The 23921-nt window shown below is 51.2% G+C and overlaps 1 protein-coding gene across 7 annotated transcripts in view; it reads right to left on the bottom strand.

Annotated features, from left to right (window-relative positions):
• Window positions 1-6307: 6307 nt before the first annotated feature.
• LOC114021092 (sphingomyelin phosphodiesterase 5) overlaps window positions 6308-23921 on the bottom strand; it is a 40959-nt gene continuing 23345 nt past the window's right edge. For 2 of the 7 annotated variants that reach the window (XM_043538909.1, XM_043538908.1), the window contains 7 exons: window positions 14162-15140; window positions 12999-13092; window positions 11318-11458; window positions 10755-10844; window positions 10337-10400; window positions 9924-10080; window positions 6308-8540 (listed from right to left, as the gene is read on the bottom strand). In XM_043538909.1, the coding sequence (XP_043394844.1) occupies window positions 8445-8540; window positions 9924-10080; window positions 10337-10400; window positions 10755-10844; window positions 11318-11458; window positions 12999-13092; window positions 14162-14974 (1455 nt within the window). In that variant the 5' untranslated portion in view covers window positions 14975-15140 and the 3' untranslated portion in view covers window positions 6308-8444. The other 5 variants (XM_043538910.1, XM_043538912.1, XM_043538911.1 and 2 more) reach the window with 4 other exon arrangements.

Genomic DNA, 23921 nt, shown 5'->3' with positions numbered 1-23921 from the left:
GTAGTGATAATCAAGGTGGGCCATTTCCAGCAAGCATGATTCCAGTTTCCTTCCTTAGTGTCCCCCTTCCCAGCTCTGACACCACAGAGCCTTACCTGTGTCCCTGTTCCCATTCCCTCCCTTAGCAAAACATGATTCCAATTTCCTCACCCCCATTCCCTGTTCCCATTTCCCCCCACTTCCTGACTGACTGCAGACTATATAGTAAACTTGAGTTCTGCTTAGCTATACCTTAACCAATCATTTTCCTGAAATTTAACTAACCAATCCTAACATATTGTAACATGATTATGTAACCAATTATATCCCACCACCTTAATTAGTTTACACCCAGCAAAATTAGTTATACAGCAGACAGAAACAATCACAGAACCAGACAGAGATTGTACAGACAAACAATAGCAAAGTGGGAACTATAATGACAAAACAATAGAGAAATGAGGATTTCACATCCCAGCTATTGATAAGGGAGTTCTTGCCAGACAGGATGCTCTCAAACTAAGTTTCCTTTTACATCTTCTAGGCAATTCCCTTTCTCTGGAGGTGCTAGGCATTATCAGGACAGGACTGTATCCCTAACAGCCCCATGGCACCTTCTTTCAATGTGACTAGGTTGGAATGTGAGGAGGTGACCGGTCGCTTCCCAGCTCATGGCTACCTCTGCTGCTTAGCAGAGGCCTTAGCCTAAGCACAGGGGCTCAGACTGTCACAGTAAGAGAAGGCCCTTACACCGGCAGACAGTGATTTTGATTCTTTCTTTTAGACCTCTAGGACTAGCCAAGTGATAAGAACACACCTACATTCTTAGAGTATGGGCCTTTACAGACAGGCCTGAATATCTATATCCTAACAGTCCCCCAGCAGACACCTTGATTGACAGCCCGTAGGCTGCCCTCGCTTTACTGGCCCTGTGCTGTTCGCTCAGCCTCCATCCCACTGCTGTGTTTGCTGTTAGATCCAGTGCCTAGGCCTGTCTTAGGTTGTCCCTGTCTTTCCAGGGATCTTACCGGTCTTTGGCTCCCGCCTCCTCGAGGGGCTTCCCAGCTGGGAATGCATCACAGGAGGGTCCTATCTACAATCTGCCCCACAAGTTCATTTCAAGTCACTTTTAATAAACCCATTTCAATTTCCAACTTGGTCTGGACTAATCATAATGTAGCATTTTCCTGGTGCCGCACCACATGGATATCTCCAATAAAACACACACAGTTTGTATCTGCCCAACAATCCAGTGAGGTGCGACATTTGAGATCCAAGTCGCAGTAGGTGAGTACCCCAATACTAGTTCCCACCAACTGTGGTGACCTGTTTTTTGGATGACCTCAGCTGCTTTTATAAATTTCCTCTTAACAATTTCCAGTTTTACTCTAATGGCTCCCACTTGTTTTTCCAACTGAGTGAGAATTTGTATAATTGGGGTTATTATACAATGATACAGATTGTAAATGTGTAATAATAAAATACATGAATATATACAGCTCCCAGGGCTGAGAGCTCCCTGGAGCCCCACTCCCCAGCTGCACACACTGGGAGCAACTGGCCCCATCTCTTCGCTCCAGGATTGAGGGAGCTTCACCCAGACCCTGTAGCTCAGAGCCACCTCTTCGGGGTGGGAGACCCCTGTTCAACTCTTCCCTCCCCCTTTGGCAGCGAGCTGGGATTGAACCGAGGGCTCCCACTTTCCTCAACCACTGGGGTCAAAGTGCTAAGGTGTGCGGCACCCGCAGCTCCTCCTCCACCAGCTGGATTCTGAATGGACTCCCGTCCGGTCGGTGCTGGCTCCGCACGCCTGCTGGGTCGGGCCCTGCACACACCATGGATGCTGAGCGCTGCTCTTCCCTGGGTTGTGGCTCACGCTGATGCTTGGATGAGTAGGTGTCCGGGTGCCCAGAGGGCAGCAGCCGTGCCCAGGGCAGAGCCAGAGGCGCTTGGGGAACTTTTACCCTGAGCACTGAGGTGCCGGGTGTGCTCAGGCGCCCACAGGTGTCAGCTGGTGTTTTGCGGATCCCTGTCACAGGGAGATGCAGTTTTACCGCTGGCACTCCCAGGCCTACAGCTCCGTGGCCAGGATCATGAGGGTGAGCCAGGCACCTCACCAGAGATTCACTGCAGCAGGTAGGGGCGTGTAACAGGGTTGGCACCCACCTCTCACATGCACCCCCCTAGTCAAGTGCATGCGCCTGCCATCTCTCACTTTGTGGTGCTGTAATGGGGTGGCACCCACCTCTCACAAGCACACCCTTGGTCAATGGTTTCTTCAGCAGGTCCTCAGCAACTCAGCCATCCAGCCAAGTCTTAGCTCCCCCAGTCCCAGTCCCAGTCCCAGTCCCAGTCCCAGTCCCAGTCCCAGTCCCAGTCCCAACTGAGCTGTTCACAATCCTGTTGCTCTCTCTCAGCCAGCCAAGAGCACAGTTCTCCCTCTTCCAGCTCCAGGTGGCAACTGACTGACTTTGCCTCTGCTGCTCCTTCTTATATGGCCCTCCTGGCCCCTGATTGGCCACTCCTGCAGCCCCTCTGATTGGCTGCTTCCCCTGCAGCCACTCTAGGCCACTAGGAGGACTTATCTTCTGCTCCTCTCTGGGACGGGGTGTGGCAGGACCCTGAGACCTCCAGCAGGGGGCCTCTGGGCATAGTCCACCCTGTCACAGGGAGGCTGCCCCTCGAGGAACAGGGGTGTGAAGGGGGCGGCTGCCCCTTGGGGATAGGGATGGGGGAGTTGATTCTTCCCATGCCCTGGGGGAGGGTAATGCCCAATGAGCCCATTATAGGGGCCCAGGTAGGATGTGACCCCCAGTTCTCTGCCCTCCCAAGGAACCCTTCTCCTCTCACCCTTTTGTTAACTGTTGGAGGGGGGGGCATGGCCCAGCTGTGGAACCCACAGGACCCTTCATAGGGCTGGGAGGGCAGGGTGACAGCCCCAGAGGGCCCTAGGGCTGGGAGGGCAGGGAGATGGCCCCACAGGGCCCAGGGACACACTGGCCTGGCACACACCAGCTTACATCTGCAGGGAGGTTTCAGCTCCCACTGCGGGGAGGATCCAGCACTCCCTGCCCCAGATCTGTGGGGCCCAGGTGCAGCTGGAATAGGGGGGTGACAAGGGGGCACCCAGGACTCCAGAAAAGGGGCCTCTGACCTGACATGGGGGCCTGGATGTGACTGTGGAGGGTAGGGGGCTGACCTGACCCAATGGGGTAGGTCTCTGGGGTACTGAGGGGGTCCAGTGCTGTGGCGGGGCCCAGGCCCAAACCCCACAACCAGTGCTGCCTGGCCCTGTCCCCCCTCCTCATCCCCCAGCCAGACTACAAGGTTGTGCAGCTCTGGGGTGGTGGGCGCAGAGCCCTGGACGGGGGGAGAGGGGGATCTGGTTGTCAGAGGGATAGTTGCTGGGGCGGGGGGGGGGGGGTGGAGCTGGTTGTTGGGGGCAGTGGGGGTGTGATGTTGCACTCCATATGATTTTATGAAAATATGCTAATGAGTGTGAATATAATGTAACTGGAATATGCTTCATGCAAAAGGTTTCTTGTAAGGTATCATTACAAAGCTTATAGCCTACTGAGTGTGGTCATCCTGTTTGTATAAATGTATCATTCTTGTATCTGAAACTAGAAATATGAAATATAACTCTGAGGGCCTATTGTAATTATGGAAAGTGTGGGCCATTAATGGTGATTTGGAATCTTGATGGCTCCCATCAACTAGGACAATTGGTTGTAAATGGCTCTGTTTACTTGTAAGCCTTCCTGTGAGTCAGGCCAGGAAGAATGAAGGCTTGGGGTGTTACAGGGCATGTGAGCATGTCACCTGGTACTGGAATCCATCTTAAACCATCTTAAAATGCATCCGATGAAGTGAGCTGTAGCTCACGAAAGCTTATGCTCAAATAAATTTGTTAGTCTCTAAGGTGCCACAAGTCCTCCTTTTCTTTTTTCATCTTAAACCTGGTGCGAGAAGGAGGGGTGGGGGCCCAGAGAGACAAAGGATTCCTGCCTTGCGTCAAAGCCAAAAAAGGGGGTGGAACAGAACAAAGGAGGTTCCAGTCATGAAAAAGCCCCTAGTTACCATCTGAACTGGAGCTAACAAGGGCTGTACCAGGAGAAAGGATTGGGCCCAGACTAGGAAGGAGGCCAGTCTGTGAAAGAAGCTTAGAGGGAACATCTCTGAGGGTGAGACTTTATCTGTAGTCAGTTTCTTAATGTATTCGGCTTAGACTTGCATGTTTTGTTTCATTTTGCTTGGTAACTTACTTTGTTCTGTCTGTTATTACATGAAACCACTTAAATCCTACTTTTTATACTTAATAAAATCACTTTTTGTTTATTAATTAACCCAGAGTAAGTAAGTAATTCCTGGGGGAGCAAACAGCTGTGCATATCTCTCTATCAGTGTTATAGAGGGCAGACAATTTATGAGTTTACCCTGTATAAGCTTTATACAGAGTAAAACGGATTTATTTGGGGTTTGGATCCCATTGGGAGCTGGGTGTCTGGGTGCTAGAGACAGGAACACTTCTTAAGCTGTTTTCAGTTAAGTCTGCAGCTTTGGGGGCATGGACCAGACCTAGGTCTGTGTTGCAGCGTGTCTGGCTCAACAAGGCAGAGGTCTGGAGTCCCAAGCTGGCAGGGAAAACGGGCTCAGAGGTAATCTCAGCACATCAGGGGGCAGTCCCAAGGGGGTCTCTGTGACAGAACCCATCACAGGGGGGTGGTTGCTGGGGGGGTCAGGTTGCTGGGAGATGGGGGGCATATGGTAAGTGCTGCCTGACCAAAGCTGCTGCTCCCACATTATGGCCCCCTCCCCCATTTGTCAGACATTTAACCCTCTGGGCTCCTGCCCGCCCCCGCCCCCAGCTCCAGTGGCTCAGAGCCCAGCACGCGAGGGGGGGTTGGACTGCAGGGCGGCTGGGTGATTGGCAGGTCTGACCCCACGCACTGCCTGACCCACAATACCTTGTCTGTCCTGCTCACCTTCCTCTGTTTCCTCCCCTACAGTCTCCCCACATACCCTACCTGTCCCCCTGTGACCGGGGTCCCAGGCAGGCCACACCGAGATTGCTCAGTCAGGGCAAACTGCAAAGAATGGGGCAGATGATCCACAAACTGGTGGGTTACACTAATATTCAGATTCACCCAGCCAGCAACAAAACCATTTCTGCAATATCTTACTGGTGACCCAGGAGCCAACACACACTTCCCTTAGAGCAACCCAGCCCTGGGCTTCCCCATGACAGCCAGCTCAGATAGGATGAGGGATGCTGAAAATCTTATTCATCATATAAAAAGTTCTTCCATCCCCAAGGGTCGGACACATCACCTCCAGTTTAATGACTAGTTCAGATCTTACCCAAATACACGCTACAGCCTGTTCTTGTTAACTACACTAACATTTATTGAAGAAAAGAGAGTATTGGTTAAAGGATCATTCTACACACAGGCAAGAATCGAGTTCTTAGGGCAGTTTCATAGCAGAGCCGGTGAGCTCAGAGGTGCACAGAGTCTTTTCAGAACTAGACCACAGGTTCAGTCCAATGTCCAATATCAGGGGGACCCATTCTCAAGCTGGGGACCTCACCCTTGCGACTCAGACTTCCCCTGACGAAGCATAAGCAGATCTGAGAGCCAGGATCAGGGCCCCTGAGTTCTTTTTATAGTTCTCTGGCAGGCTACTGATGTCTCTTGAAAGCATGCAGTCCCTGGGTGAAGCCTTGTGGCTCTGAAGTAGAATTACCTGTTTCCTGTGTATACACCGGTAACTAGTTGCATTCACCAGCACAAGGTAATTCTCCAGTGAGCCGTTCATAGAGAGTTTACTACAAACTTCAAAGAGAAACATAGACAATGAAATTATTACACCCAACTTTCATCGAAGTGTTGCTGTTCCCTTTTTGATCCCTGAATCAATAGAACATAGTGACAGACAGGAACCGTCTGTTCACACGGTTAACATCTAACAGTTAGTATTACCTCTAATTCTCTAACGGTACAGGGCTGCGTTTCAAAGCTCTAGTCTGTTTCCCAAGGCTATATTCCTATTTATAAGGAATAGCCACAATTACCATTTACATACTTCTCTAACATGTCTTTAAAGGTTAAATTTGGGTCATTTCGTCTGCTAGTTAACTCTTTCTGGCTCAATGTCCCCCCCCAATTCCATCCCCCCACATCCCCGCCTGCCCCCCCCCCCCCCCCCGTCCCCTGCCCCAGACAGCCCGGTGTCAGTCACACCTGGATTTCTGCAAAGAGTAAACAACCTTTTCCCCTGTTGGTCCCAAGGGAGGGCTCAGATACACTCAATGAAGCCACACCAGGTATGTAAATATTACCGGTTTTATTGCTAAAGTATAATAAGCTTCCCAGCCTTCATGTGTTACTGAATACGTGCTTTCCAGCAAGCAAGCAAGCAAGAATCAATGCATATGCCCCTTCTTCTAAGGACAGTCCTGGACCCTCCAGCCTTGTCCTTGAGGGCTCGTAGCAGGCGCTGCTCCAGCGTGGGGAATTCCTGGGCACCCACAAGGCCGAGGTCCACAGGGGAGACTGTTCATCTAAAGCAATTCTCAGAGCCTTTTTTATCATCATCTCTTTCTAAGGGGGTGTATTCATCCCCAACCAGGCTCTGGCGGGCAACACTGTTGCTTTCTATTCCCACACTTAACACTCTTAGGCCCCGCTTATCTCTTCACTTGTTTATCCAGTCGGAGTGGCTGCAAGACAGCCCAGCTGATCAAAGCCAGTTCACTACTAGCCCCACCTGGACCATCCTGTAATAACAGGCCAAGGTAACGTGCAGTCAGCCCCAGCATCCCCCCACCTAGTTAACCCTGCCCCACACAGGGGAAATTGAGGCGGCTCCACACCGTAGTGATCCCCCACAGGCCCTGAGCCCAGACCCAAGGTGCTGGGCCTCAGCGGCCAGAGGGGGCACAGTGGACCAGCATGTCTCCTTCCCTGGGCCCCCTGGCCAGCGCAGACCCACCTCCCATGGGACCAGCAGAGCTCCTGGGGGCGACTCTAGCCCAGCCCTAACCCTAGCCCTTCAGTCCATCCAGCCCCATCCAGCCAAGAGCTTCGCAGACTGTCCAAGTCAGGGGGAAGGAGCACAGGGAGGGGGAGTGGAAGGGCCCTGCCCAGCCCCACCATAACGAGGTCTCTACATTGACCTTCCTCCCCGGACACCGGGGTTCACACTCGCTGCCGTCACTGCGGCGCAGGGTTGAGGAGCAGCCGCAGCCCCAGAGCCACATGGTCCGAGCAGCCGGCCAGCTGGGTGATGAAGGAGAACTTCTCTATGTCCTGTGACGGTATAAATCATTGTTGCAACCAAGGTCCTATAGTTGCACCAAATCTTGTACAAAGGAGGTCAAGTAAGGTGTCTATGAAAAGGTTGTAATTTGCTGGTTATGATTATGCTGTTTGTATGTGTGTATCATTTTTGTATTTGAAGTTATGAATATTGGCTATGCACTTGTATCTCAATGTGTTTAATTCTAAGTAGCACCAGTGAAGCATTTGGCCATCTTTTTGAGAAGGGACTCTTCAGATTAAGTGCCCAATCAAGAAACACTTAACTGACAATGGACCTTGGGAGACTCAAATCCACATAAGAAGTCTTCCTGGGAATGTTCAAGGTAGCATGTGAGCAATGGTTGCTCTACCTGTAAAGAACTGAGTCATCCATGGACATGTGACTTGCCCATGTGACTCCAAACTCCATCTTGCTGCTGTGATTTCCGACAGTAAGAACAAAGGGGTTTCCTTCCACATGGCAGAGGATATAAAAGGCCCCAGAAACCACTCCATTTTGTCTTCAATCCTGTTTCTTACCTCTGGAGGAACTTTGCTACACTGAAGCGCTGAACCAAGGACTGAAGGACCCATCCCAGCTGGGGATGTTCTCCAGAGACTTGATTTGAACCTGCAGTTTATTCCATCACTGCTGTAAGCCTGAACCAAGAACTTGGCCATGACTGTCTGTCATTGATTCCATTTCACCCATTCTAGCTCTCATCTCTCTCCTTTTCCTTTTATGAATAAACCTTTAGATTATAGATTCGAAAGGATTGGCAACAGTGTGATTTGTGGGTAAGATCTGATTTGTATATTGACCTGGGTCTGGGGCTTGGTCCTTTGGGATCGGGAGAACCCTTTTTTTTTTGGAGGGGGGGGGGGAATTGGTTTTCGTAACCATTCATCCCCATAAGAAGTGGCTGCTGGGGTTGATACTGGGGAACTGGAGTGTCTGAGGGAATTGCTTGTGTGACTTATGGTTAAACAGAGGGTTAAACCAAAGTCCTCTCTGTTTGGCTGGTTTGGCGTGCCTTAGTTTGTAAAGGACCCCCAGCTTAGGGCTGTGACTGCCCTGCTCGAAGCAATTTGTCCTGAATTGGCGCTCTCAGTTGTGTCCCTCCAGAGGCTGCATCGTTACGCCGGGGTTCACACTCGCTGCCGTCACTGCGGCGCAGGGTTGAGGAGCAGCCGCAGCCCTACAGCCATGTGGTCCGAGCAGCCGGCCAGCTGGGTGATGAAGGAAAACTTCTCCACCTCCTGGGGAAAGCAAGGGGACAGCGGTGTCAGGAGCACAGCAGGCTCCCCGCCCCGCCCGAGAATGCGGGGGGGGGGGGGTCCCCTGAGACCACAGATCCCAGCATGCAATGAGTCCAGGTCTGGCTAAGCCAGAGCACTGCAGGCTGGGACTTGTAGTCTCCATGGGCTGCACCCTCCCCTCAATCAACGCTGAGCACTGACACAGCTCACTACCCCTTCCCAGCCATGGCCAGGCCAGGCTCCTTCCCCCGCTGCAGGGCAGGAAACAGCACAGAGCGGGGAGGAGGTCCCTGCCAGCATCATGCAGCACATCAGGGTCAGAGCCAGCAGAGAACCCAGGCGTCCTGGCCCCCAGGCTCGGACCCTTCCCGGGAGCCCTGGACCATGCTGACTAGCTCTCTGAATCCCCCGCACCCTCAGCAGCGATTCGGCAAGGCCAGCACCCTGCAGCCTGGCTCCACGGCACCATACCATGAAAACCCCGGAGTGTGGGAGCTGCTGAGAGCCCCTGAAGGAGCTGACCTAGTGAGTGCAGCTACCAGCCCCAGCCACCTCCCCAGCATGGGCCCCCGCGGCCCTACCAGCCCCCAGCATCTGGCCCCTGAGCTGAACCCCCCTGCCCTGGGCCCAGCATCCCTGGCTGGGAGCTCGCCTGCACCCTTGGGCTTGGGGCTTGCCCTTCGCTCTATGGGGCCCAGGCCAGGCTGGGGGTTAGGGGCTCCCACGGGGGTACCCCTGTACGGGGAGACTTTGGCAAACCAGTAAAGTGTCTGAAACCACTATGGCTTATTACTAAAAGCAGCCAAGTCAGCAGGCTGTAAATTAGCCAAGGCAGCAGGTTTAGCTTAACCAAGGCAGGAGGGGAGGGGGGTCTTTGGGTGCCACGGGAAGGGCAGCTTGACCCTGCATCCTTCCTGATAAGAATTGTGTTGAAGTTGCTGATACATGCATCTTAGAAGAGCAGGATGTGCCCCAGGAATGTCTGCTGGGGCCTCAAGGCTGCAAACTCTGGAAAAACCCACCCCAATAATCAGAAGGAGCCTCTTGCTTGCCCATGGGAACTGCTGGCTGAACAAGTTTGCTTTAAGGGACATAAAAAGAAAAGGAGGACTTGTGGCACCTTAGAGACTAACCAATTTATTTGAGCATAAGCTTTCGTGAGCTACAGCTCACTTCATCGGATGCATACTGTGGAAACTGCAGAAGACATTATATACACAGAGACCATGAAACAATACCTCCTCCCACCCCACTCTCCTGCTGGTAATAGCTTATCTAAAGTGATCATCAAGTTGGGCCATTTCCAGCACAAATCCAGGTTTTCTCCACCACCCCCCCCCCCCACAAACCCACTCTCAAGCCAGGGCCCCTCTGGGCACTCACCGTTGTCAGGCTGATGGGGGCGGGGTGCTCGCGGTACAGGATGTGGTCGATGCGACGCCCTTCCCAGGGGCTCCCTGCTGCCGAGGGGTCGGGGCAGCCGTCCTTCAGGATGGGACAGGCCAGGTACTTCCGCCTGCCCTCCTCTTGCTCCAGGGTGCTGCGGGGTGCACGGGGGAGCCGTCAGCAGGGGGCCGAGTGGCAGGGGAGGAGGAGCGTGGCTCTGCGTAGGGGGCTAGTCACACCTGGGCTACAGGGGCTGCATGGCAAGGGAGGGCCATCCACAGGTTAGCCTTTACCCTGTCCCATTAGTGTCCCATTACCCTGTGTGGGGGCGGGGGCAGAGCCTGCCTTGAACTAGGGCTGTAAGCCCCTCTGCCCCCCAGCGCTCCGGAACCCGCAGGTGCAGCCGTTACCTTTTCAGCTTCTCTGGGGTCGACACGGCCTCCTCGTAGATCTCCAGGTAGTTCAGCAGGGTGCCTGCAGGGACGTGAGCAGCAGTTAGAGCCTCCCCTGCTCTGCCGTTCCCCCCACCCCAAAATCTTCCTTCGCCCACAGGTACCTCAGCAGAGATCTGGGTGCGGGGAGGGAGCAGGGCTGGGACAGGAGGGGGCTCCGGGTGTGGAGGGGCACGGGCAGAGCTGGGGGGCAGGCCTCGGCTAGCAGGGCCCCTGGACCCCCGACATCTCACCCGGGGGTTCCAAAGGCTGGGTCCCCCTGTGGGGATCTGGATCTAGATGTTTATCTGCAGCCCCAGATGGGGGCCCGGCTCCGCGGAACTGAGACAGAGAGGGCAGCAAGCTGCACTGGGCACTGGGCCAGCCAGACACGTACCTATGGCCCAGGGCTTGTCGTTCTTGGGCCCCACTCGGCATGGGTCTTGGTACTGCTGGAAGATGTGGTGGGTCTGCTCCAACTCATCCCCTGGAAAGATCCGGCAGAGTGAATGGGCCCATCTGCACTCCCCCATCCCCTCCCTCTCCTCCAGACTACCCTCCCCCACCCCTCCCACTGCCCCCCCCACTCCTTGTGTGATGAAGCGGGAATTTTCCATAATATTTGTATGATGCCGATGTGTGCCTCAGTTTCCCTCTACACTTTGCTGCTCCTGGAAGAGTGCAGGAGACACGTGTGCCTGGATTCACTGCAGGGAGCCACGGAGCAAGACAGGATCACTGAGGCCTGACAAGCCACCTCTGGAGTGTCGGAGGCCACGAGCCTGCCGTGGGGAAGTGTGTGAACCCTCGGGGTGCAGCATTCTGGAGGGGTCACTTCCAAGGGATGGGTTACAGGCTGGGCACAGAGCAGACCCTGTGACTCCACAACACCTGGTCACCCCGCCAGGCTCCTTTCCTCCTCCGCAATCCCCATGGGTTCTCCCTCGGGCCAGACTCCACCTGAGGAGCAGTTGTCGAAGTTGAAGTCCCCGCAGAACACATCGAAGGCGACGACATCCCCTTGCTGCGCGTGGGCGTCCTGGAACAGCTGCACCCAGGAGAGCCCCATGGTGAGCTGGTCAAAGCGGATCTGTGCGTGGGCTGAGGAGAGAGGGCTCTGTTACTGGCTGCACCCCAAATCCAATCCCTGCAGCACTCCCCCTCAGGGATCAAGCAGCAATGGAGCCAGGAGCCCCAGGGCAGGAAGTGAACACCCCCCACCCACCACTCACGGAGACCCTGCAGTCAGGGGAGCCTTGGCCCATGGCTGGAGGGTCAGCACTGGGACCTCAGCCCAGCCCGGGGACAGGTGTCCCCACCCCGTCACTTGCAGGGGGCCCTGCAGGGGAGAGCTAGGGAGGCAAGCAGAGGGAGCTGGGGCAGCAGAGGACTGAGGGCCCAGGAACCAACACAGCACTGGCACCAAGCCCACTCCAGGGAGAGGTCTGTAGCTGAGTTGTTTCCAGGAGCAGAATGGGGAAGGGGGGGCCTGATTGTCCGTGTGACGCTCCGTACCTCAGGGGAACACCCTGCGCCCCCAAGTTAATCCTTATAATAGGATTGCATGGTATCCAGTGCAAAGTTTGGCATGTCGGGTGGCTTCGGAGGCTCATGATGCACTGATCATTGTTGTTATAGTGATTTTATAGGTGGTAATTTCATGTACATAGTTACAAGGCTGAAAATGTGTCCTCATGGCTTAAAACAAGCCCAAGCAAAAACTCTCCAAGAGCAGAGGGGCCATTCACACCTCATGAGGGCATGTATGGGACAAACCCAGCCCAGCCTCACAGGGACAAAGGACACTGGCCTAGGCAGCAACAAAGGATCTGTTGGATTCTCGAGTGAGTTACCCCCCTTCCCTTGGTCAGTTTGGGACGGCGATGAGATAATGTTCACCTGACTCAAAGGGATGGGGGGCAAAGCCAAGAGGGAAGAAAGGACATGATAAAAGGAAGAGACGTTTGCCAGGCTCTTCCTCTCTCTCCCACCTCCATCTACACACACCACATCAAACGACTGAAACGCTGATCAAAGGGGAGAGCCTGGCTGAAGGGCAACCAGCCAGCCTGTTGTGAGAAGCATCTAAGTTTGTAAGAGCATTGAAAGTGTTAAGATCAGCTTAGAATGTGTTTTGCTTTTATTTAATTTGACCAAATCTGACTTCTTATGTTTTGACTTATAATCACTTAAAATTTATCTTTTGTAGTTAATAAATTTGTTTGTTTGTTCTACCTGAAGCAGGGCGTTTGGTTTGAAGCGTGTCAGAGACTCCCCTTGGGATAATAAGCCTGGTACATATCAATTGCTTTGTTAAATTGACGAACCCATATAAGCTTGCAGCGCCCAGAGGGCATGACCGGACACTGCAAGACGGAGGTTCCAAGGGTTGTGTCTGGGACCGGAGATATTGGCTCGTGTCGTTCGGTTGCACAATCCAAGCAGTTTACATGCCAGAGGCTGTGCGTGAACAGCCTGGGAGTGGAGGTTCTCAAAGCGAAGCAGGGTAAGGCTGGTTTCCAGAGTCGAGGATTGGAGTGACCTAGCAGATCACTGGTCCAGATAACACCAGAGGAATGTCACTGTCCGGATGGGCTGTTTTTTCCCTCTCCAGGCCCCATGGGCTAGAGCCCCAACTCACCTCCGTAACACGTACTGTAACCAGCTGGAGCGTGCAGGTGTGTGCAGTTCAGGTAGCCCACAATCCTCTGCCCTTGGGCTCCCCCCAGCTGCACCTAGCATGTGCACATGGAAACATTGCCAGTTACAAGCTGGAAGGCCACTGATGGGGATGGGGCACAGCACAGGCCCCATCATGGGGAAGGGTGGGGGTGCAGGCATTTGGCCAGGGCCACAGTCAGAGCCATGGGGAAGGAGGGTCAGTTTCAGCCGTCAGTGCAGGGCATGGCTGGGACCTGGGAGGAGATGACCCCCACATGGTTCATGGGCCCATGTGTCTGTCACCCCACGGGTGCCCGGGACTCAACCCTTATTGTCTGGCTGGGGTCCCACTGCCAAGGGCTCTCACTGCTCTCCTGGCTGGGCTGTTCCTGAAGCACCTGCTCCCCCCAGGCCCTGTCCCTGCCTGGGCTGCAGACACCCACTCCCCGGCCAGGGCTCCTGGAGCTGTCAAGCTCCACAGGCACTGCCTGAGGGGCACCCCCCCCCACAGGCTGAACAAAAGCATCGGGGGGCCCTGCTCCTGCCACCCACTGCTGGAAGACGCAGCCCACAGCCCCCTGTCTGGGGATTCTGGGATTTGGGGCAGATGAAGGCAGCTGGTGCTTCTGGGACAGCTGGGAACGAGCTGCTTGCTCCTTGTGGATGGGGCTAGGTTGATGGTGTGGGGCATCGTCCCTCATCTTCCCTTGGGTTGCAGGAGGCCCCAGGGTAACCAATCCCCTGCACGCAGGGGTCATCAGCTGAATGGTGCACATGTGCACACGGGGGCTCAGACTCAGGGCCTCCCCACAGCTGGAGGCCGGGACACACGGGGAAAAGGGAGAGGGCTCAGGGTCACTCGGGGAGTCCAGGGCGGACCCGGGAGGAGACCCCAGGAGTCCTGACTTCCAGTCCCCTGCTGTAACCTGGTCTGCCACCCAGGCCCACCTCTGCCCACACAGGCCCAGCGCCCCTGCAGGGAGCGGTGGCTCGTACGCGGATGCAGCATTGCCCTGAGCAGGGCCGGGAGGGAATGCCCCACGCCGCCCTGCAGCGACCCCGTCAGGCTGGCCGGCGAGAGGCCACGCCAGGCCCAGGAGGGCAGAGGGCCCTGGGCTCCCCGCAGCTGGGGCAGCTCCTCACCTGCACGGAGAGCAGCCCCTTGGCGGACAGCGCGTCCTCACGGATACCGTTGGGGTAGCAGTGGTACTGGGCGGCCAGCACGGGGTAGCGGCTGGCCAGGAAGAGCCCACTGTTTAAGACCTTGAGAGTACAACACCCATTCAGCCCGTAGGTGCCCACGTCGTACACGATGTGCTCGTAGAAGGGGCTCAGCAGCTGGCACAGGCGGGCGCCCGCTCGCTGGTCGAACACCTCCTGTAGGCAAAGGAAATCCACATCCGGCGGGAAGGGTGCCGAGATCTCCCCAGGCCCAGCCCCTTCCTCCCTGTCGAACTGGCTGCTCCTGGGGCTGGCCAAGCTGGCCCTGGCCTCCCCCTGCGTGAGGCGCTGGCCGATGCTGGCCACGCGCTGCTTCATCTGTCCCAGATTGCTGTTCTTGGCCAGGCCGTCGGGCAGGAGGCACACGTTGGCGCTGACGAAGCTGAAGGCCTTGCCCGTGCCCGGCAGCTCCCACAGCTCTGGGTGGCGCGAGGGCGCGGTGTGTTTGTAGGCGAAGGGCCTGCGGGCAGCCTGCAGCGGGAGCCACAGCAGCAGGCCCAGGAGGGCGACTGGCATGGAGAGGAGGAGGAGCAGCAGCAGCAAGGGGCCGGTGACCACTGCCCGCAGGGGGGAGCAGGGGCAGCACCGGCACCAGCTCTGCTGCCGTTCCGCCGTGGTCTCTCTGAGGTCGAGCAGGCAGTCAGTGGCCCAGTAGCTGGGGAAGAGCAGGTACTGTCCCAGGCTGTATAGGCCGCTCAGGAACCGGTTCGGGAACGGAGACTCCTGCAGGACCATGCTGCACGGCACCAGGGGCCGGGGAGCCCGGGCGTTACTGCTCCACCTGCTTCCCGGGGGCTCCGGTCACACCTCGCCACGCCCCAGGGGTCCCAATGCCCGGCCCGGGGGTCCTGCAGGGCGGGAGGAGCGGCTGATCCCAGCTGGCTTCGCGTCCCAGGAGGTGCTGAAGGGAGAGAACGGGCAGGAAAGTTTCAGACAGGTCACGTCACACTCGCTGGCTGTGAGACTGTCTCATTAGCAGACTAGCTCCCTCTCACATGCATTCCTAAGCTCCTCACACTCATTTTGAGTACATATAGAAAGATTTAAAATATTTTTGAAGAAGACAGTGTTTGTAGGTTGGTCACAAAACATGTTGCATGGATGAGTGGCACGTGAACCGCTGGCTCAGGGAGGCTAGTCCCCGGCTTGGCCCATCCCTTCTGCCCGAGTGTGGTGTTTAGATGTTACTTGTAATTATTAGAATTGGGAGCACTGGCTGTTGGGAGTCTGAAAGGACAGGAAACAGGAAGGAGGGGGGAGGAATTGAAGAGGCTGAGGGAGAGCTACTGAGGGTGCAGCAGCTTGGAAAAGAGGTTTCCACTTTAAAAAATAAAGTCCTGTTGAAGTTTGTTAGTACCTTGCCTGGCTACTACAACATTTTGATGACAAGAATGGATCTTCTGCCCCTGAACCCACCTGCATCCTTTCTGCAAAACCCAGGTGAGCCTCCAATTGCTTTTACTGCCCGGATCCATATGTTTGAGACTTATCTGCTTGCAATCAGTGCTACAGAGATTTCTGAAGTAAGAAAGTGTGCTCTGCTAATCCAGTGTCTTGGAGCAGAAGGGCAGCGTATATTTTACACTTTTCCCCTTGCAGACGATAAATAGGAGACCGCACTCACTGCATTAAAGAACTTTTTTGTACCAAAAGTAAATGTAGTAGCTAATCGCTACAGATTTTGCCAGCATGAGCAGAAACCAGGAGAGACTATAATGCAGTATATTGCTTCCCTGAGGAGTCTGATTGTAACTTGTGACTTTGGGAATACAGCAGATGAGATGATTAGAGACCAGCTCATTGAGAAAACAACCATGCTTCATGTAAGAGAACGTTTACTTCTAGAACCACAACTTACACTAGAAAAAGCAATAACCATTGCTACCCAGATTGAGTCAGCTACAGCTGAAGCCAAAATAATGAGCATGGATACAGGAGGCACAGTCCAGGCTGTGACTCCTTTGTAGAAAAGTTCACTATCACTGAAGACAAACAATTACAAGAGGAAAACTAATGAAAAACCACCAAATCAGCAAATTCAAAATACAGTAAAAGCATGCTTTTGCTGTGGATCCCCACAACACCTTGCAAGCTACACAGGATGTCCGGCAAAAGTAGCGCAGTGCAATCATTGCAAAAAGATTGGGCATTTTGCTAAAGTATGTCGCAGCAGCCTGTTCAATCAACAGGTGCATGCTGTTATGATACCAGATGTTACTGTGCTGAGCATGGACAAAATCACTACTGCACATATTCCAGAACAAATAAAGTGCACGGTAAACATTTCCGCCATACCCTCAGGCAAATCACACTCTATTCAACTAATGCTGGACACTGGCTCAGCAGTATCTATACTGCCTGATTCCATCTATTTGCATTACTTTAAAGATGTGCCTCTTGCTGAACCCACGCTTCCCTTGGTGTGCTATCTGAAAAACCATGTTCCAGTACGTGGCTGCCTGCCAACAATAGTTACTTTGGTGATTGCTGTGTAACTGCAGAGTTCTACATTGTCCACAAAGGCACTCCTATCCTTGGCAGAGATTTATCGGCTGCTTTAAATCGCAGGGTAGTTAATGGACGAATTGATCTTCCTCAGCAAAGCACTCTTGCGGTACACACACCAGTTTCAGCTGGGACCCAACACACCAAGTTGAGGAGAAACTTGGCTGTGCTTTTGGGTTTCTGCATAAAGTTAAAATGCGGAATAATGTGATGCCCGTACGACAGAAGTTACGGCGCTTACCATTTTCAGTCAGGGAAGCTGTTTCAGAGGAATTTAGAAAACTTGTTCAAGAGAACATTATTGAAGAGATTAACTCCTCGGAATGGGTTTCACTTATAGTAGTGACGCAGAAGAAGGGTGGAGGCATTTGCCTTTGTGTGGACTTAAGGGAGCCAAAAAAAGCTATTGTGATTGACAGCCATCCTCTTCCGCACATAGAAGAAGTATTTGCAGAACTCCGTGGAGCAAAGATGTTTTCTACTCTTGATTTGCAGAGCACATACCACCAGCTTATGTTGCATGAAGATAGCAGAGACCTCACAGCATTTATTACGCATGAGGGACTATTCCATTTTAAACGTGTTCCAGACTGTCTCACATCTGCCCCAAGTGCCTTCCAAAAAATGATGTAATTGATTTTGAAGAATCAACATGGAGTTCAGTGCTATTTGGATGATATTATCATGTTTGGAAATACTTTGGAGGAGCATGACAATAACCTGCAGTCTGTAAACTGGATCAGCAAAGCAGGCCTCCAGCTCAATAGGTCCAAATGCAAATGTAGACAAACTGAACTCTCCTTTCTGGGGCATACAATTTCACAGGCTGGACTAAAACCTGCTCCAGATCATATCCTGGCAATTTCAAACGCTCCTCCTCCAACAGATTTGCAAACCTTACATTCCTTCTTGGGTCTTACCTCCTGGTATGCAAAATTCATTCCCAATTATGCTTCTGTCATTGAACCATTATGAGAATTACTACAGGGAAGTTCAACCTTAGTGTGGACAATGGATGCACAAGGTAGTTTCGAAACAGTGAAAGACTTGATTGTTCCTAGTCCAGTACTTGCACTATTCAGTCCTGCATTGCCCACAATTGTCTGATGCTTCTGATTATGGACTTGGGGCTGTTCTCACACAACTGCATGAGGAGAACACAGAGAGGACTGTTGCGTTTGCTTCAAGGACACTAAGTAATGCTGAGAGAAAATATTCCACAGTTGAAAAAGAAGCACTTGCTTGTGTCTGGGCTACTGAAAAATGGAGAACTTACCCGTGGGGCCGCACGTTCAAGTTGCGCACAGACCACAGCCCTTTGACGACGTTGCTCACCACGAAAGGACTGAAAAGAGCAGGATACTGTACTGCTCGATGGCTCTGCAAGACTACTCTCTTTCAGTTATGAACTGGAATATAAGCCTGGAAACCAAAATGTGGTCGCTGATCGCCTTTCTCGCCTGCCTTTGCCTTCACCAGAGGGTCCACCGGAGGATGAGGATGGCGTGGTTACGCTTATTACAAGCACTCTCACTGCAGTTACAAGAGAACAATTTGAAGCTGCTTGTTCAGCGTGTCCAATTCAACAGAAACTACAGGAATTTCTGACAAAGAGATGGCCCGGTCACCCTAAAAACCTTGACCCAGTTTTGCTGCCTTATTTTAGAGTTCGGGATGAACTTTCTTTGTTTGATGGCTGTGTGCTACGAGGTACACACCAGCTCCTTGTGCCAGAAGAATTACAGTCAAAACTCATACACCTGGCACATGATACTCATCGAGGAATTGTCTGAACCAAACAACAACTACGGGATCTGTATTGGTGGCCAGGGATGGACTCTCAAACTGAAGCACTCATAAAATCCTGTGTCACTTGCCAAATGCATGATAAGACAGCAGTGACATGTACCCCTCCATTACATCCTGTTCCTCTTCCTGAATCTGCATGGGAAAAAGTGGTGATTGACATTGTAGGACCCTTTGATACGGCTCCAGGTGACTGCCGTTATGCCATCACCTTAATAGACTATTTCAGTAAATGGCCTGAGGTAGCGTTTACATCGCAAATCTCTTCCACTACAGTAATTAAGTTCCTCTCCTCAGTTTTTAGCAGGGAAGGTAACCCCAAAGAACTGATTTCAGATAATGGTAGTCAATTTACTTCCCTGGAGTTTGAAACTTTTCTAGCACAGAGGAACATTTTACACAGAAGGTCATCCCTATACTACCCTCAAGCCAATGGGGAAATCAAACGGTTTAACAGAAGTTTGAAAGAGAGTTTGCAAACGGTTAAACTGGAAGGGCGATTTTGTATAACCCTCACTACTGATTTCTTACAAGCATACCGCGCTAAACAACATGCCACAACGCAAAGATCACCCTCAGAGTTACTGCATGGGAAACAGATGAATACTAAACTGAACATTGCTGGATTGTTAAAGGCACGACCTGAGGCTCCAACCGAGGATGATGTGAGAAAAACAGTTGAACAGAACCAAGCAAAGTCTAAGCCTTTCACAGATAAGCAGTGGGGTGCTAAGGAACCAAAGTTTGAGTGTGGTTCCTTCATTAGAATACAACAACCTGGAATTTTATGCAAAGGGGACCATAAATTCACAGCTCCTCTTAAAATCCTAGAGAAGAAGGGACCTTACACCTATCGACTTTCTGATGGGCGGGTATGGAATGCTTCTTATCTTGGACCTGCCTATGCACCAAGAGGAGATTATACCAACACCCGGTCTGCATTGGATGACTTCACCGTAGTATCAACACAACCAGACATTGCACTGGAATCGGGGCTTGAGAGACGGCCTGTCAGACCCAGACCACCGCCTGTCTGGACTAGAGACTATGTTATGTAGTATCTACAGTGTTTTCAGTGTAATATTTCTGTTAACAGTGTAGTGCCTTGTTTTCTATTTGTTCCTGTGGTTAGAACGACAATGGTTATTGTAATTGGGAGAGTTTCTTAAGAGAGGAAGGAATGTGGTGTTTAGATGTTGCTTGTAATTATTAGAATTGGGAGCACTGGCTGTTGGGAGTCTGAAAGGACAGGAGACAGGAAGGAGGGGGGAGGAGTTGTAGAGGCTCAGGGAGAGCTACTGAGGGTGCAGCAGCAGCTTGGAAAAGAGGTTTCCACTTTAAAAAACACAGTCCTGTTGAAGTTTGTTAGTACCTTGCCTGGCTACTACAACACCAAAGTGCCACCCCCTTCCTCCACCAGCACCACCTCCCCACCCCTGCCCCCGCCCTGGGCCGCCTGAGTGCCTCCAGTCCCGGAGCTCTGGGTGGTTGGGTGGCACGGCGCCCAGCCCCCCCAGCCCCACAGCACTGGGTGGTGCGAGCATCAGCTCCAGCCGCCCGGAGTCCCTGGCTGCAGACCGGCCCCCCCCCAGCCCCAGTCCGAGCCCCACCACAGAGGAAGAGCGCAGAGCGCCGATGGGAAGCAGAAGGGGTCTGGGGGCAGAGTGTGGGCAGGGCCACGCAGGGCTGTTTGGGGAGGCTCAGCGTCCCCCGGCCTGTGATACCCACTGCCCATGATTGCAGGGAAGTTGGAAGAGCAAGGGGGGACATTAGTCCTTTTGCAAAACAAAAGTTCTTTTGCGCAGCCAGAGCATTCCCAGTAATGAGACTCTGAGAAGACCACTAGGGCTTTTGACACTGCTAAGATACGCCCACACAACATGCAGGAGAAGAGAGTGTTCAGTCTTGTTTGAAAGAATAAGACACCATTCAGCCCAACTGTTGGACTGGCTGGGGCACTGTCCTCTATTGTCCAAGTGAAGCTGGCCAATCCTGAGCCATGTTTCAAGTCTGAGCCACCAAAAGAAGTTATAAAAACAGCAAAGGGGCCACGGGGCAATATAATAAAGCACATGAATAAAATGTGAAAACAAATTAGATATTAAAAGAAATGTGGAATCTGAATCCTTTATCTATGGTTTATTAGCTTTAAATTAATTAAATTCAATGTCATTATTTTTACATTCATTTAATGTATTGTTTAGTTGTGTTTCATTTTAATTATTTAATTTTAGGGCTGTCAAGCGATTAAAAAAATTAATGGTGGTTAATCATCAATTAATCGCACTGTTAATAATAGAATACCATTTATTTAAATATTTTCAGGTGTTTTCTACATTTTCAAATATATTTAAGTGTTTCATATGCAATATTAAATAGTGTATATTTTAAATCAAACTATTAAATGCTCGTTGGATTAAAAACCTGGACTATTGGATGTCGTCAAGGACCAAAGATAAGAGTCCCTGTCTTAAGCAATGACCTAATATGCTGTGACCCTATGCCACATATTCTTCATAGAGATATGCTTATGATATGAATATGGCATAACTAAGATATGTTTTATGCAAGATGGGTCATGTGAGGTGTCATTGGAAAGGTTATGATTTACTGAATGTGATTGTCCAATTTGTATGCATGTGTGTATCTGAAGGTAGGAATATTGACTATGTAATAATTACAATTGTGTTTTCACTTGGGGAATGCCCACCACACAGTATGCAATCAGCCTGAATGGGCCATTAGGAAGGACAATAAGACTTTAAAGATAGGTTTCAGAGTAACAGCCGTGTTAGTCTGTATTCGCAAAAAGAAAAGGAGTACTTATGGCACCTTAGAGACTAACCAATTTATTTGAGCATGAGCTTTCGTGAGCTGTAGCTCACGAAAGCTCATGCTCAAATAAATTGGTTAGTCTCTAAGGTGCCATAAGTACTCCTTCACTTTAAAGATACTAATTTCCCTCCTTCCTGAGAAGTTTCCTGGGACACTGCTTTGACACGGCAAGGTAAAGTGATCATGTCATCTGGTACAGGATATCTTGAAATGCTGGTACTTTTCCAGGGGAAGGGGGTGGGTTAAACTAGGAGACAAAGCATTCCTGCCATATGCAAATCCTATTTAAGGCTGGGGAGTGAGTTAATCTGGGCTCTTCTCCACTGCCTCCCTGCCCAAGAAGGAAGACTGCTGAACATACCTGAAGAAATAAAGGAACTAACCTGGGGGAGGCAGGCAAGAGAGGTCGGCCTGTAAAAGGAATCCCTGGAGATTTAAGCTGCAAGCAGTGCAGTTTCCCTTCAAGAAACCCTGCAACCTGCTTGAAACATTAAGGGTGAGAAATTATTATTTGTAGCCAGTATTCCTTAGTGTACTAAGCTTCATTTGCGTGCTTTGTTTTATTTGCTCAGTAATCTGCCTTGATCTGTTTGCTATTCCTAATAATCACTTAAAATTTATCTTTTGTAGTTAATACACTTGTTTTTTTTAATTCTAAACCCAGTTTGTGCAATTCATAACGGGGGACAGGGGGAAGCTCTGTATATCTTCCTCCACATTGAGGGAGGGGGGCAAATTTTATGAGCTTACGTTGTAGAGATCACTATACAACGTAAGACAATTTAATTTTGGGTTTACACTCCAGAGGGTGTGTGCACCAGAGTGCTGGGCAGTTCCCCAAGCTGAGCCTTCCCATACAGAGCTGATTGCAGACTGTGTGTGATTCTACAGCTGGGTGTGTCCCTAGCTGGGTGTGTGCTGGAGGGGGCTTGAGAGCCACACTGGGTCAGACCAAAGGTCCATCTAGCCCAGGATCCTGTTGTTGGGATATATCTATATTTATAGATATATCTTCCAACATTCCCCACCTTGATACATGATTAATGCCATTAATTATTGTATCACTTTATAATTTTGCAAGCAATTCAATTTCATATATCACTTGCTCCAAAACTTCTTGTCGCTTGCTTATTCAGCAGTATGAACATAGCATAATAAAGGTTAACACAATCATTAATGCAAATAATATGACAATAGGATGTAGTGTTCAATTTAGCAGAGCTGCGACACTGGGAGACCATCCTTTAAAAACATCATACCAGTGAGATATTTCCAATTCTTCTTCTTTCCCCAGTTTTAATATTTGACCATTGTGGATCAAAGTGTTTATTCCCCCCCCGCCCCCCCCCGCTGAGCAGGCTTCGATACATCTTTTGCACGTTGCTTGATTTTTTCGCTTTCATCCATCAGTCTTTCCCACTGTTCCCAGCGTATCCCCATGTCAAAGGGCCAGTCCACATCTTTTCATTCCCAAACAATTTCCTTTTTTTAAAAATAGAGGACCTCGGTAAGTAATTTCATTCATAATGACCTCTGTTACATTACATTTACCTGACTCAATTGGGCCTTTTTCTGTCATACTTCCCCAAAATACATGTTTTTCAGTGGTTACCACCCAGATACACCCATTGCCTAAATCAAACACTCTTGTGCCATTAAAGGCTAAATATTGCATGGTACATTGTCCGCTTGAATGGTTCACATGACATCCCTCTAGGGACCAAGTTAGTTGTGGGCATACCCATTTGCTTCATCCCAACTCTCCATAATGTTTCATTCATTCTACTAATTTATAATCCCCTTCTTCTTGAATCAAGGGTGTCCCACTTATTTATTCCTGAAGCGAATACTCACCAACAACCACATACCACACAACAGAATCACTAGCCCAGGAACCTATCCTTGCAACAAAGCCCGTTGCCAACTGTGCCCACATATCTATTCAGGGGACACCATCACAGGGCCTAACAACATCAGCCACACTATCAGAGGCTCGTTCACCTGCACATCCACCAATGTGATCTATGCCATCATGTGCCAGCAATGCCCCTCTGCCATGTACATTGGTCAAACTGGACAGTCTCTACGTAAAAGAATAAATGGACACAAATCAGATGTCAAGAATTATAACATTCATAAACCAGTCGGAGAACACTTCAATCTCTCTGGTCACGCAATCACAGACATGAGGGTCGCTATCTTAAAGCAAAAAAACTTCAAATCCAGACTCCAGCGAGAAACTGCTGAATTGGAATTCATTTGCAAATTGGATACTATTAATTTGGGCTTGAATAGAGACTGGGAGTGGCTAAGTCATTATGCAAGGTAGCCTGTCTCCCCTTGTTTTTTTCCTGCAAAACCCCCCCCCAAGACGTTCTGGTTAAACTTGGATTATTGCTGTGCACATTGTAAGATGAGCTGTTGCCAGCAGGAGAATGAGTTTGTGTGTGTGGTTTTTGGAAAAAAGGGCGGGGTGTGGGGGGGGGTGAGAAAACCTGGATTAGTGCTGGAGGTGACCCACCTTGATTATCATGCG

This window comes from Chelonia mydas, chromosome 2 (assembly GCF_015237465.2).
Source record: "Chelonia mydas isolate rCheMyd1 chromosome 2, rCheMyd1.pri.v2, whole genome shotgun sequence".
In the NCBI taxonomy this organism is placed as follows: Eukaryota; Metazoa; Chordata; order Testudines; family Cheloniidae; genus Chelonia; species Chelonia mydas.
The sequence above is the reverse complement of the archived record's forward strand: the minus strand, read 5'-3'. Positions and strand labels throughout refer to the sequence as shown.